We start from the raw sequence: 15,861 nt of genomic DNA, 5'->3' as shown, positions 1-15,861 counted from the left end.
CACAGTATGGTACAACATCTTTATGTGGGCATTTAAGGTGATGATAAGGAACCCTGGAAGTGCTGTGCCAGCGATAAGTCAGTGACTCAAACCCAGCAGCCACTCTGAGGGAAAAAGATGAGACTTTGTGCCCCTCTAAGAGTTACAGTTCTATCATGATCCAAATTCTACCTTGCAAGTCTGGCTAGACCAGAGGATGTACACTGGTACAGATCCCTTCGGGACCAGTGGTATGACTGGTGATACTGGGAGCGTAGAGGGAGAGTGGGTTGGAAAGGGGGAACCGATTACAAGGATCTACATGTGACCTCCTCCCTGGGGGATGGACAACAGAAAACTGGGTGAAGGGAGACGTCGGACTGGGCAAGATATGACAAAATAATACTTTATAAATTATCAAGGGTTCATGAGGGAGGGGGGAGGAGGGAGGGAAGGAGGGGGAAAATGAGGACCTGATGCCAGGGGCTTATGTGGAAAGCAAATGTTTTGAGAATGATGAGGGCAATGAATGTACAAATATGCTTTACACAATTGATGGATTGTGATAAGAGTTGTATGAGCCCCTAATAAAATGATTTAAAAAAAAGAGTTACAGTCCGTGGCAGAGGCCGCTGAGACCAGATACATCTGAGACTGTGGCACAGAGTCTCAAAGGAACACCAAGACTATGGGGTACCTTCTCCTCATCTGGTCTGAGTTCATGAAAGTGGGACAGACAACAGGCAGGCTGGCCCCAGGGTAAGACCATGTGGCTGAGAAGTTGAGAACTTGAACAAGAAACTTGGCTTTGGCTGAGGAGACCAATGACTCTATCCTTACTGTTTGCTGATCCTGACCTGTGGTGACATATTGACCACTCTAACAACCCCCCTTAAGGGTCCTGGTGCTGCAGAATGTACGTGCTGGGCTGTTATCCGGATAGTTGGTTATTGGAAACCACTGCAGCTCCTCGAGGAGAGTTAGAGTCTCGGAAGCCCACAGAGGGTCGCTGGGAGTCAGCATTGACTTTACGGCAGTGAGTTTTGATTTTGGTTTAATAAACCCCCTTAATTGTGAAGAACGAAGCGGGGTAAAGAGTTGCAGTCTGGAAACCAGCAGGAGCAGTTCTCCCATGTCCTATGGGGTCACTGAGTCAAAGTTGACTCAGTGTTAGTGGAGTTAACATTCTTTCACAGGATTTTAGGAGACTAAGTGCACATTAAGTTTTGATTTAAAAAAACTGCCATAGAATACTATTGCAAGTCAAAATGTATTGCTACAAAAGAATAACCTTTATTAAAACAAAAATGTCAAAATGCAAAACTATTGTTTCTTGACATATATCCTCCATCTGTGCCTGCACACTTCTGAAGGTAGCGCTTCTGTCTCTCTAACCCTACTTTCCCTGGAAAACTGTGTGCTCTCTTAGTCGACATCTTCGAGAGACTCAAATCATGTTCCTTTTCAATGTTCTTCGAGTTTGGCACAAGCTCTAGACCAGTGGTTCTCAACCTGTGGGTCGCGATCCCTTTTGGTGGGGCGGGGGGTGTTGTTGAAAAAGTTGGCACAAGCTCTAGACCTCAACCTGTGGGTCGCGATCCCTTTGGGGGGGGGTGTTGTTGAACGACCTTTTTACGGGGATCGCCCGATTCATAACAGTAGCAAAATGACAGTTATGAAGTAGCAACGAAAATAATCTTTGTATTAAAGGGTCGCAGGACTACACTGTGGGGCAGGGTAAGGTTCTACCCAGACCAGCGAGCCTTGGAGCTGGCAGCAGGTGCTTCGGGATTTCACAGCTTTCTGTTCCCTGTCTACTTCTTCAGAACACGTACGGCTTTGTGACCAACCATCCTATGTCCCGGAAGACGATCAATGAAGACTGCCCTTTTGGGGGGAGGGGGGGTCCTCAAAAGTATTTGCCATCATTTTCTCAGTTGGCATCTCTGCACTGAATTGAACTAGCTCAGCAGATCTTCTTGAAGCTCCACTGTTTCGATTGGACTTTTTTGTTCATGGGACCCTAATGAGACTTAACAGGAGCCCTGGTGACATAGTGGTTACACCTTGGGCTGCTAACCTCCAGGTCAGCAGTTGGAAAGCACCAGCTGCTCCCCGGGAGAAAGACAAGGCATTCTACTTCATAGTAAAGAGTTAGCATTTCAGACACTCGCAGGAGCAGTTCTACCCTGTTCTACAGGGTCACTGTGAGTCTGAACTGAACTTGATGGCAGTTAGTTTAGAATGAAAATAAAGCTCTGTAGTGCTGTGAAACAGGCTACTGTGACTGCAAGGTCAGCAGTAAACAAGGCAGTCTTTCTCATAAAGGGGACTGTTTTGGAAACCGCATGTAAGTGCCATGAGTCAGAATTGACTTGATGGTGGTGAGTTTGTGAAACTAAGACATAGTGGCTGCAACAGTGGCCTCAAGCATAGGAACAGTTGTGACGATCAATGGCACCTAACAACAACACGTGTATTACTGAGAGAACAAACTTGTCTGCAGCACCCACCGAGTGCAAAGGCACATTTAAACATTGCCCTGGTATATTCCCACCGGCAGGGTACAAGAGGTCTCGTGTCTCTGCACCCTCACTGGCACTCTGCTTTGTTTTGGCTGCCTCCTAAGTTGTGATAGTTCATTGTGAGTCTGTAATGGCAAATGATGTTGAACATACTTTTCTTCCAGTGTGCTTGTTTGCTAGCTATCCTTACCTCTTTGGCAAAATGTCTAAATGTCTTCGGCCCATTTTCTAATGGGATAGTTTATGTGTTACAATTGAGTTTTGATTTTGGTAGATAAGGCGCTGAGTGAGTATCTGCCAGTGGAGATGGCAGACTCTGGTTTCCTGACTTCTGTGTTTCAGTGGAGTTTTGGTTTTGGTTTTATTTTACATAGACCTTCTTTGGCTCAGGGCCGGCCTAGCCTTCAGCCCTCCACTGAGCAGCGGTGAAGGGCCACGCTGCCTTGCCCATTTCCTATGTTCAGAGGAAAGCATTCAGCTGTCTTTGTTGTTAAGGAAGAGGCCAGCCATTGCTCTTTCTAGGTGTTTTTTTTTTTTTTAATTCATGGATGAGTGCTGAACTTTACCATGTTAGATGACCTCTTCATTAGCCAGAACATAAGAATATTCCATTGATTGATTTAAAAATACAGATCTAGGTTGGTATATTTTCCTGTTTCTTCCTAGACACACATGGATTTTACATTGCTAAAAAGTCAGACCATCATTTCGTAGAAATCGTGTTTTAAACATTACTTATCAGGAAATGTAACACATATACCCCAAAGTTCACAAAGTGAAAATGTACTAGTGGCCTATTTGAAGTAGACAAAGTGTGTGACATAATTTGAAACCATTGCTTCACTGCCCAGTCTCCCCCTTGACCCTCTCCAAAGCCACTACTGTGTAGAATGATGGGAATTGGCCTTACTGACCCACCCTGATAACCATACAAAGTTCAGTGGTTTTCAATATTCCTGAAAATATACCATATGCTGTTTCCCCTCTGCCTGTGACTTTGTCCCAACTCCAGCCACCCTGCACTTTTCTTTCTTTTTGGAATTTGCAAAACTTTCAGTAGGTGACCGTTTCCTCAAACTCTGCTGTTAGAGAGTTGCTCTTCTATGTTTTTCTATTTGTGTGGGTGTGATGGGAGGTTCCTGGTCTATGCAATGTGAGTGAGTGTGTGTATTCTGTGGGTCAGGGCTGTCAATAGGAGCAGAGTTCAGAGGAGGGGTTTGAAGCCTGGAAGGTGGCAGGTACGTGCTGAGGCCTTGGCTGCTGTGACTTGGTTAGAGCAGGGGGCAGGGACATGGATGAGGATGCTGAAACCCTGGGCAAAGTGCTATCCAGAGGAAGATGAGAAAGCTTAGCTGTGTCTCATGGTGGGGGTGCTGCAGCCCCTGAAAGGCCTGGGCTGCGCCAAATGGCACCTGTCCCTGTGGCTTCACTTCCCCCTCAGCCGTTCCCACAAAGTCCCGAGTTGACCCCATCTCTGCTTCCCATGGATGGTGTGAAGCTGGCCTTTCTCTCAAGCAGGGACTTCTGCCCTGGGTCTGACAGCAGCACTCATGGGGTATAGGGGTAGAGTTTGAGGCTGCTAACCCCCATGCGCCACCCCCCACCCCCCACCAGTAGTCACTGGATGAAATGATAGGGTTGAACCTGTGAATTTTGGCATCCTGTTTTGGAGTGAGCATTCTGCCCAGTGGGTCCCCACCAGGCAGGTGAGGAGGGAGGGGGGAGCAAAGAGCTTGACCTTTGACCACCAGACTCTGTTGCTATGTGGTGGCATGTGATACGGCCAGCCTGAGGGCTGACAGGGCCCTGGTGTCCCAGTCACCATCCTAGGGAAGGCCAGTAGTTTTAAATGGGAAGGTGTCTGACCACTGAGGACTCCCTGGTGACTGCTGAGGGCTCAGGGACCACATTCCGAGTACTACTGCCCTCTCCCTGCTGTCTATGGGGGACCCCAGTTAGGTTTAGATGTTAGGGCACATACAGACCTCGAAGTGTTACTTTCTGCAGGCACTAAGCTTAGCTCTGCCGTGGAGAAAGCCCCGAATCGTCTAGAAGGACCCAAGTTGTGGGAAAATGAGTGGTGGGAAACCACTTGTTTCCATCGGAGCCCTATATAAGCCAGATTTGGTTAACTTGAAGCCTTTTCGTCATTTAGTTTTTTATTAGCACAGAATTCTCAGATTGCTTGACCAACTTTGAGACATTTGAGAGATTCAGGGAATGTACCTGCCAGCAGTGAAGCGGTCCTAGAGTGTTTCACATACAGATGACAGGCGGTCATCTGTTTCACCCTATAGCCTTTTCCCTGCATTGTGAGAATGCACAGCTGCGTCCTTGACATTCTCCCTAATGGGGCACTGTTCATCTGTGCTGGACTGCCTGGTCCTATGGCCACTTTCTCCATAACTCCTGTCCATGAGCTCGCCTCAGGCGGCCCTTGCCTCTTGCTACCAGCTTGTCACTCGGGGAGGCAGGAAGAAGCTAGAATTCCCAGGCCTCATGGAGTGACTGCCCCCTCTGTCTGCACAGCAGGAAGGGGGAGCAGGTGCAGCTTCTGGTGTGACTGGTGTAGGCAACCCTGTGCCAGCTCTGCTCTCTGCACCTGTGGTTGACCAAGTGCGGTCAGGGAATCCTAGGGGCAATGGAAGCTGAGTGACAGGGACCCAGGGTTGTGGTACCTTCAATGCAGACCAATACTGGTTCCCCCTTTGGCTACCAGGGTTTTGCCTGTGGCTTCTGGTGCTGGGCTGCCACATGCTTTAGAGCTGGCCACTCAGATCTCTGGGGATGTGACCAATTTCCTCAGAGCAGCCACTCCCTTGGGGGGTGACGGGGTGGAAGACGGGACCCACTGCAGTTCTACCCACAGAGAGCCCATATTGGCTTTTGTCCTTTTCTGGTGCTCGAGTCTAGTGTGAATTATGGAGTAGTGGTTTAAAGAAAACAAACTTTGGTGCCTTGGAACTGTGTGGATTCTAGAGCCTGAAGAACCAGCCACACCCTTTCCTGGGTGAAGCGTTACTTCCTGCAGGCACTAAGCTTTGCTTCGCCATGGAGAAAGCCCGCAATTGTCTGTAAGAGAAGGACCCAAGCCATGGACCTCAGCAAGGTTTCAGAGCTTGATCAGGATGGTCTCATGTTGATGGTGTCTTTGAGACTGCCCTGGCTCCTGCAGGGTGTCAGGCACCCATAGCACCACTCCAGGGGCCTTGAGCTGGTAATGGGGAGCCCTGCAGGGAGCCAGCGACCCCAGTCAGTCTGAGTGTTCTCATCTAGGCTGCCACTGAGAGAGGTCATACAAAACCAGAGGGTGACGACCCGCTTAAGCCCAATAGTCACTTCAAACTCAGTACCTCTGGTAAACACTTGGTGTGGGGGCCACAGCCTGCATCCATCGCATGCTCAGCAGCTGGATGGATGCCGTGGCTGTGTGTGTCACTCTCAGTGTTGAGGATGGCACAGCTGTGGCTGTTGTCCTCATCAGTTCCGCATCCATGGGCTTTGTAAGCAGTACACCTGTCAGTCGTGGAAGTGCACTGGAGCGCATGTAGGAGGGAACCCTAACCTGCCGGAGTGGGCTTCAGAGTGTAGCCCATATGCCGGTGTCTCCCCTCTCCTTTTCCTGAGGGGTTCGGGTGCCACCCTGTTTTCTAAGGAACCTGGGTAAGCAGTGCTATAGGGACAGCTGTTTCTTCAGGCATGTACTAAAGAAGTACAGCAGCAGCAGCAAACTTGACCACTTGCCCAGTGTAAACTGTTACTGCTCTGCTGGCAAGGCTGAGATTACCTAACAGTGCGTGATGTTCTGGAGAGCCCACCTCCTGACTCTCCGATAGACCCCTCAGAATGAGCTGGTGAGAGCTCAACAAATGAAAGCACTGATGAGCATCCACTGACCAGCAAAGAGCAGGTGCAGATGACAGAAAGAGCAGCATGCCATCTAATCAGGGAGCGCTGGGACTGGCTGACTTGCAATCTTAAACCTAAGCCCATTGCCATCAAGTTGATTCTAACTTGGAAACCCTGTATAATCCTTCTAGAAGCAGATAGCCTCGCCTTTCTCCCGGGCCTTGCATACCCAACAGCAACACCAAGACAGGATCCTTATTTGCAGTCTGTCATGCTGGATGGGTTGCGGAGTCTTTTCAGAAATTCACTCTTGATCAAGGCTGGCCACCAAGGGGGGAAGGCTGCTACTAATAGTTGTTGTGCTGGACCTGGGCTTCGAGGACACCAACAGTCACTGGGCGTGCTCTTTTCCCATCCTGCTCAGCCGGTCACTCTCACAGTGTACTCTCAATACTAACTGGCTCCCAGATGAGCAAGCTCACACCCTCTTACTCTGTATTTAGGTTTGGGGCCTTAGGGGGCAGCTGTTCATGAACAAACTGTTCAGTGGTCATTGCACTATGTGCGTGGGGAGCCTTTCCAAGTGTGTTAAGTCCACTGTGAAGGAGAAGTGAGGTGGGGGCAGTCAGCACCACCTGGCTCCTCAACTTACCAGGTTTTGAGGTCTACAAGGGCCCTGGGAGAACTCAGCTGTTTAAAAAATTCAGTGACTAGATGCTATGCAGAAAGACAAGACACTATGTATGAACAGAACTCAGGAGCTGTGGGACTGTGAGAAAAGGGTGAATGTTAGAGGAAACAGGGCAGGGCTGACCTCCAGATTCAAAATAGAGGGCTAAACCCAGAGAAATTCACATCAAGAAATATCCAAATAAGCACATTATCTAGGAGGAAAACATTAGAATGTCATGGAGGCCAGAAAGAAGAGATGTGATATCTTTTCAGCTGTTACATGAAAAAGTGCAACTGAGAAATCCTGTATTGGCAAATACATCCTTCAGGAATTAAGGTAAACCAAGAGTTTGTGCCAGCAAGCTCACCCTAACAGAATGACCAAAGGAAGGTCTTTAAACAGAAAGGAACCTTAGAACACCAGGAAGGAAGTTGGTAAGCAGATATATAGGTAAATATACAGCAGGCTTCCCCCTCCCCCACCCTTGAGTTTTCCAAAGCATGTTCAACACTTGAAGCAAATGCTATGACACCAATGTTCTAAATTTATGTGGAGGAAGTATGGGAGATAATGGTACATATCAGTAGATTGGTGCTAAGTTACTTACGTAAGTCTAAACTACTGGAAAAGCTCTGTATAAAGAAATATATTCAAAAACACTACGGATAGCATAACCCAACAGGAGTACAGAAAAAATGAAAACAGAAACGGCACACATTAGTTCTAAAAATATCAAGCTAATTACATTTAATGTAATCATTAAGTACATCAACTAAAAGAAAGGGATTATCAGGTAATCACCTCTCTCAACAATTGATGTCAAACAATTGATATGACAACTAGACAGAAGACCAGCAGGACACAGACTAATTGAACAATGCCATCAACCAGTAGGACTTACTTGATATTTGTAGAAAACTATCCAACAATAGGAAAATGCATATTATTTTCAAGTGCCCAGAAAAACAGATAAACCATATCTTGGGACTGTAAAACAAACTGTCACAAATTTCAAACTAAACCCATTGCTATACAGTTGATATCAACTCATAGCTTGGGCAGAAAAGAGTTTGTCCCAGAGGATCAATAAGTCTTGAGAGCTCCTGTAGAGTAGCTGGTGGGTTCACGCTGCCTGCACCGTGGTCAGCATCCACGTGCTTACACACTGCACCCCCAGAGTTCCCTTCCACTGAAGTCATAGAGTGTTCTCTGGGCACCATGGGCTCCGATTCAAATGTAACAACATAAGTTTAACAGGAAAATTGCCAAACACTTAGAAACTATACAACATGCTTCTAAATAATCCACAGGCCAGAAAGAAACATTAAAAAGATGAAAATACAATGTCAAAATTTACACATCACAGCAAACACAGTGCTAACAGAAGTCTAAATTTATCGGAAATTTTCAAAAATCAAGGTGGGAGGAACTCCAAGTCCTAAGAACCTAGAAAAGGAACCAAACACATAAAACAACAAGAAGGAAATCAAGAGACAGTCAGTGGGACAGAGGAGATTTCTATCATCAGCAGATGAAGAGCAAAGGTTGCAGCCTTCAGTATGGATTACAACTCAATGTGAAGAGAACCAAATCCTCACAAGCGGACCCACAGGTAACATCATGATAAACAGAAAAAAGATTGTGGGTCCAAAACTTCAACCAATGCTCATGGAAGCAGCAGTCGAGATAAAATGATGCTTTGTATTAGGTAAATCTGCTACACAGGACTTCATTGAAGTGTTGAAAAGCAAAGATGTTACTTTGAAGACCTAAGTACACCAGACCCAAGCCATGGTATTGAAACTTACCTCATGTGCACGTGAGAGTTTGACACCAAGTAAGGAAGACTGAAGAATCAATTCTGCCAAAATAACGAATAAATCCGTCCTGGAAAAAATATAGCTAGAATGCTTCTTAGAGACTAGGGTAGTGAAAGTTTGTCTCACCTACATTGGACATGTTATCGAGAAGGATAGCGTGCTTGGTAAAGTAAAGGGGACAAGGAAAAAGAGGAAGGTCTTCAACAACAGCGGCTACAACAATGGGCTCAAACATCAGAATGTTTTGAGGATGCTGTTGTGCTGGGCAGTTTTTCATTTTGTTGTGCATCTGGTCACTATGGGTAGGGTCTACGACTAGACCAAGTTCTTATATTGACAGCAAATGCATGATTTCCAAGGGGAAAGTGGGTAAGTAAGGTGTCATCATGATGAAGAAAAGACAGCTACAGTGACTAAAGGCTAGTATCCAGAACACACAAGGACTATGTAAAACACAAGATTTTTGTAGACAATCCCATTTGAACACGTCCAAAAGTCCTGAGACAAGTAGTGAACACCTGAGAATGATACTGACCTTCCGTTACCATAAAGAGACACCACCACACAGCTGTAGGAGTGGCTGAGCTGGATGTCAGAGGATGCAGCAACTTTGAAGAGAGCTGGGTAGTTTCTCTGAAGAACAGCCATGTACAGATATTTAAGGCGGATTTACTCCTAATCACCAAAGACTGATGATCACAGATGGCATTTGGTGTTTAAATGGTTGACCTTACAGTGGGAACAATCAAACCACTCGATGACACTCAAGTGACTTGGTTGAATGAAAAATGCGAGTGCCCCAAAATTAATTGTACAATTCCATTTTTATATACAGCATTCTTGAAGTGACAACACCAGAGAGCTGTGGAGAAGAAGGTGGGAGGGAAGTCAGATGACTAGCACAGCTTGAGGAACTTGGGTGATGAGATTGTCTGTTTCGCAAGATGTGGGAAATCTCAACAGATCTCTGCACAATTTCTTACCATAAGTTGCATGTGAGCTATTCACCTAGTCACCTGTCAGGGATGTGACAAGCCACACAACGGTAATGGTTCATACACGAGGGGGCTTCACAAAGTGAATGGAAAAATGTATTCCCTTTCACTCGTGTCTAAGTGCAATTCCAACTCCTCTATTTTATCAACACGCAGTAGGATGTCCACACTACAAGCATAAATGATCAGCCAGCGTGTGTCCGGACTAGTCCTGTGGAGCTACTTCTGAGTAGTGCTAGAGGAGAAGACCCAGTTTTAAATGGCTGTGGCCATTTGCTTTGGGCTCTGAACACAGTCAGTCAGGGAGAGTTTGACATAAGACTGTGAAAGAGACAGGATCTGGGACGAGCATGTCCAACGGCATGCGGTTCATAGTAATCACAGTGATTAAGAGGACAAGGCTGGCCCTGGAGGGAAGACTAAAAAAGAGGGGATGGGAAAGGGGTACGTGTTACTCGTCATCTGGGCATGGCCATGGTGGAGGTGTTGGTATTCTTAAGGCAGGCTGTGTGTTCTAGCCTCATGGCACCCAAGCAGACTGTGGTTTCTGTCTGGTCTCTAAGACGTAGGTAGCACAAGGGGGTTGGGGGCTGATCCAAGACCCACACTGAGCACATCCTGGCCACACACTTCATGACTTTATATATACGTTGAGTGGCACGTATGCCCAGCTTGCTGGGCTGCATCTCTAGCCCCTGCCCATCGAGTACCTCCTTCCTCACAGAGTTCTCTGAGTGGGTCAAGTTGCAAGGCCGAGCCATACTGTCTCTCCAGCTTCATGCCTGTGGCAACCACAGGGCAGGCGATTTTGGTGGCTGTGTGGTGTGTGCTGTCAACCAGGGAGTACTAGGGACTTAGACACCAGAGGAAGTGGCTGCACTGTGACATGCCACTCTCTGGCCCTTAGAGCAGCCACAGGGCTGTCCCCCTACCTTTATTTGGAATGTTTGGTGTGTTTTGGGGGAAGTTGAGCCATCTGGTCATGAACTTTTATGTCTGGGAAGGCGGAGTGGGTGTGTAGGAATTCCAAGTGATGGCACACATGCCCACCCTGGGATGTGTGGTGGTTTATGCATCTCACATGGCTATGATTGGCAGAAGGCTCACCCATATATTGGGGTAGCTTCAAAGCCAGTGAGGCTCTGACCCACCCCACCCCCAAGAGTGGCCTGTGACTGGGCAAGTGGTTTTCAGCACTTTCTCCCTTTTTGCCATGGCTGAGACTGCTAGTCACTGTAGTAACCGGGTGCTGAGTTGAAGTGTGGCCATTGTAAGTGACCGCTTTCTTCTTCGGATGCAGACAGACGACGAGGCGACGGCGGTGTAAATGAAGATCACGTGAGGGAGCAGAACGATGCCCAAGGGCGGGTGTTCTAAGACACCACAGCCAGAAGATTTTTCTCTCAGCAACGACATGGTGGAGAAACAAACCGGGAAAAAGGTGCGGCTTACGTTTATCTGGACCGGGATCTAGCCTACAAGCATGCGTCTAGAGGCCAGCACAGCTGCCTTCTGCTGGGGTGGGGAGTGTTAATATATAAAATAGAGAGTGGTTTGAGACACTAGGTGGTGATATGGAAGGTGCTCTCTGCCCTGGGGTTCCTCCCTGCACAGGACTCCTGCCACGTAACCAATAGAAAGGTGCAAGAGAAGGCCATGGGCCAAGATTTCAGTCCTGCCTTAGGTACATAGTGTACCCTTCTTGCCAGTGGTGGGATCTCTATGAGCTCCAATTAGTGCCACACAGGCCCAGTCTTGGTAACCACAAACCAGTCACTGTTAGGTCCCAGCCTTGGTTTTTCCGCCTGTGGGGCTGGAGAAAGAACACTCCAGTGAATTTGTGTGGTGGGCAGTGTGAGCGCTGCAACACTTCCTTGCTCTCACTCCCTTCCCCATCCCTGGCTATGCCCCTCTGGGGAGGCTTCTGTGTTCTCAGGCCCAGAGCTCAGGGCAATGGTGTTGGGGAGGTTCCCTCTTGCAGCTCCTGACCAGTGATCCTGGCTGCTGCTTCCTCCTGGGGCACCTCTCGTGGTTTGCGTCCTGGCATGGGGACTGTGAGAGTCTACAGACGAAATGAGCACATTTCTAACCCCAGCCCAGGTTGTCACAGTCGCTCTGGTATCACTGTGTGGGATGATGTAGTGAACCTGTGAAAACCAGGGGGTAGGAGAGAGCTGACCTGGAGGAGTATGCTTCCCCAGCGTGGAGCAGTTAGGGCAGCTGTGCCTGTGGCCGGTGCCCAGTCAACATGTAAAGGAGTTAGTTAAGTATGCATCCAGCACTGGACATGTTAACTGCTACACAGAAGGAGGTAGAGCTGGCCTGTGGTGGGCAGAGGAGACCCCTGGTCCTATGCTTCATACGGAGGCCCCATAAAGAGTGCCCCTTGTGTCTGCCATCCTCAGAAGAAGCTCAGACAACTGTCTTCACAGGGCCAGAACATCCTGCCCAGTAGGACTCAAACTGAGTCCCTGCTACTGCGCGCAACAGACTCTGAGGTGCCCCTCCACTTCTGTTTGTAAGTCACTAAGACACTGTGGGCCCGTGGTTTGTGGCTGACCCTGGGTTTCACGGAAAGGGTTCTAGCTTCTGTGATATGGGGCACTTCCTTCTGACAGCCCCAGCCTCAGAGTGTGCTTTTTTATACAAGCCATTATTTTGTGACTATGTGTTAAATGTGTGGGACTATGCAAATAGGGTCAGGAACCTTAGTAGCAGACGCCATTCTACTCTATCCATGGTTGCTCTATTGCCTTCAACGTTATTCAGGTGCTGGTAGGGACATTTGTGTCCTGCTCCAGAGCTGATCCTGGTATGTTCTTGGTCTCTGTGGCCCCGAAGGCATGTCTGTCTCGTTTTCTCAAGTGTCATAGCAAGGGTCCCATCTGCTTGGGGAGGCCACATATGACAACATATCCCTGCAGGACCTGTGGACACTGGGCATGCACTAGAGGTCCGACTTAGAGGCCTGAGCTTGCCCATCCAATGTTTAAGTCGGACCTCTAGTGCATGCCCAGTGTCCACAGGTCCTGCAGGGATATGTTGTCCTTCCAAGCAAGCCTTCATGGTGTAGTGGGTTCCACATTGGGTTGCTAACCACGAGGTCAGCTGTTCAGGCAAAAGAAAGAGGAAGCTTGTACTCGCATAAATAGTTACAGGGTCACCATGAGTTGAGAGTGGCTCAATGGCAGTGAGTTTGTTTTTTTGTTCTTGTTTCGTCCAAACACTGCCTGGAGTCCTGGTCGCCTGCTGTCTTGGACAGAGATGCTCTTGTGATCACTGGGCTGCTCATTCACACCAATGTCCATGGATTGGGACCTGTCCTGACCTCTGAGTGGCCAGAAGTGTCCTTGGCCTCAGAATATACTAGACACAAAAGCCAGGAGAAGGCTGGCTTTTAAATCATCTTCCTCCTGAAAATGACTTCATTTCCAAAATTTTACCTTAGTTTTAAACATTTCTAATGCAAAGTTTCACTGATACAAGCAGACACCTCATCCATCCTGTTTTATCTTGTTTTGGTGCACACCCCAGAGGGGTTTTTCTCCTGTAAATATCTTAGTGTCACACCAGCACAGTGCCATTGTCACAGCACAATTCCCACCAAGTCACCAGGATACGTTTTCCTGAGTTCAAGAATTCACCCAGGTTGGCCGTCCCCTGTGCCACAGTTTGGGAGGAGTCATAGGAGCTGCTCCCCACATAGGGTGGGGCTCGTGGGAACAGCACCCCTGGCCTTGTGTCTAAGGGCACACCCAGCTCGCTCATCCAAGCCGCGACAACCATTGTTACTTTCCTTGTGTGACCTGGCTAGATTGAGAAATGCATGGAGAACCAGATGAAGCGGAGACTTTTCAAGGCAGCATTGTTTTTGTATTTACCTCTTAGACCCTAGAAGGTTGTGTTGTTAGGTGGCCACCCATTGTTGTAGCCACTTTTGTCAGTCTACCTCATGGTTAGTCTGCCTCTTTTTTCAAGGACCCTCTACTTTTACCGAGCATGGTGTCTTTCATAGAAACTGGCCCCTCCTTGACATGTCCAAGGTTTGTTGCAAAGTTTGTTATCCTTACTTCCCAGGAGCATTTCAAAACAGCTTAGTTCATTCTCGTGAAGTCCATGGTATGTATATCCAATATTCTTCACCAAACTGTAGTTCAAAGACACCTAGAACTTGCTAGTCATTGTCAGTGTCCAGGTTTCTTGTGCATGTGTAACAATTCAGAGTACCAGATTAGATAGGGTTAAAGAGCAAAGGCTTATCTATGTCAATGTTCATTGAGTCCAGCACAATTCACCGGCCTGGCCTTGGCAAGGAAGGGCATGGTTGCTTCCAGAGACTGCTGTGAGGCCCACTTGACCTACTATTTTTCTCCTCGCTAACCATTTTTAAATTAAGTAGATTTGATCCTAAGTAAAGACTAATACATCTGACATCATCTTCTATCCTCCATTCAGAGAAACCTTTAATCATTCTTACTTTTCAACTTTTAAAATCTCTTACGGGAAAGAATAGGGCACCTGTCATCACACACTGACCAGCTATGCTGCGGGCATGGGCCTGGAAATGGAACATTCCAGCATCCTCGCAGGCTACCGCTGTCTCTCATGACTCCACCCTCTCTGAAAGACAAGCACTCTGATTGAGTGGTGTGTAGAGACCAGGGTTCTCTAGAGAGATAAAACCAAAATGGTGGTCCCTTTGTGGCTCTGCTCTAGTGCTACTGCACAGCCACGCAGAATGCGGCATGAACTTACTGTGTGTCTGGCCTCTTCTGCTTCTCCTCACAGGCTTTTGGACAGCTCCTTTCTGTTGCATTTGTGGTTAATCGGTTGGTTGCTGATGTTGTCTGAGCAAGAGCGACGCTTAGACTGAAGGATTCCCCCCCTTTATGTCTGGGGCAAGTGATGCTGACTCACTCTAGGCCCAAACAGGTTTTTCAGATCGAACATTTTTCCAGCTTGGCAAGCCTCGAGCAACTCACTCTGAGTTAGTGTATCCAGTGGCATCACCTGGGAAGGTTCTCTCCTTCATAAAAAACACTTAAGTGAAAGTTTCCCTGGAACTCTGTTTTTTTGTGATAGCCTATTTAAGAGAATAATGCTGCAGAAACTGTTGTGATGTTGAATATTGCTGACAAGGAAAGTGAGCGCTATGATAAAAACTCAAGTGTAAGAGTGGTTTTCTCATTTCAAAAAGGGTGAAATGTCAATTGATGACAAACCTCATTCTGGACACCGGTCAACTTCCCAAAATGTCAACCCACAGTGCTAGTGCATTTGGAGTTTATTCCACCAGGTCAGACTTACGCAATCTTTTCAGAACCTCTAAATAGGAAAGCTTGATTAACAGTGTGCAACCAAAAAAGCTTGATTTGTGGCAGACAGGGGGACTGGTGTTACCACCATGACAATGCATCTGCTCACAGAGGCATCTCAGTGCACCAGTTTTGACAAAAACAAACAAAAAACCCAACATGCTTCTCTTATCCCATGCACCTTACTTACCTGATCTTGAAAGGACAGCGATTTGATAATGTCTAAGAGGTGAAGAGAAAAACGAGGGAGGTGCTGTCAGCCATCCAAACCGATGAGTTTGAAAAATGTTTCCAAGAATGGAATGATAGATTTGACAAATGTATTAGTGTAGTGGGGATTTGTGTGTGTGTGTGTGTGTGTGTAGGGGGTGGTGGTGAGTGAGAGTGTTTTAACATGTATATATCCCCATTACCTTGCTGTATCAAGATAATAAACATTTCAATTACCCTTACTACTTTTCACTACTTTATCATTCATCTCTCACTTCCCATTGTAAGTTGGACGCCTATAAAAAGTCAAACCAGCATGTGCAGTAATAACAGCTGCCAAGACTCATGTCCATCTCCAGAGAGTGCAGTCCAGGGAACCCTCGCCACTTCCCACTCCGACTTCCGCGGCTTCACTCTATCGCGGTTTTTGCGTAACAGCGCATGCTCTGTCATTACTGCCACTGATTGGCTCATACTGTACACGCTTCTGTCTGC

The 15,861-nt window shown here is 47.4% G+C and overlaps 1 protein-coding gene across 4 annotated transcripts in view; it reads left to right on the top strand.

Moving 5' to 3' along the window:
- Window positions 1-15,861, top strand: part of ANKRD11 (ankyrin repeat domain 11) — a 127,584-nt gene that overhangs the window by 80,848 nt on the left and 30,875 nt on the right. For all 4 annotated transcript variants that reach the window (XM_045293834.1, XM_004704498.2, XM_045293832.1 and 1 more), the window contains exon 2: window positions 11,142-11,282. In XM_045293834.1, coding sequence (XP_045149769.1) covers window positions 11,196-11,282 — 87 coding nt within the window. In that variant the 5' untranslated portion in view covers window positions 11,142-11,195. The remainder of the gene's footprint in view (window positions 1-11,141; window positions 11,283-15,861) is intronic.

This window comes from Echinops telfairi, unplaced genomic scaffold (genome assembly GCF_000313985.2).
Source record: "Echinops telfairi isolate 266 unplaced genomic scaffold, ASM31398v2 ScPeMD7_2291;HRSCAF=2852, whole genome shotgun sequence".
NCBI classification, from domain to species: domain Eukaryota; kingdom Metazoa; phylum Chordata; class Mammalia; order Afrosoricida; family Tenrecidae; genus Echinops; species Echinops telfairi.
The sequence above is the reverse complement of the archived record's forward strand: the minus strand, read 5'-3'. Positions and strand labels throughout refer to the sequence as shown.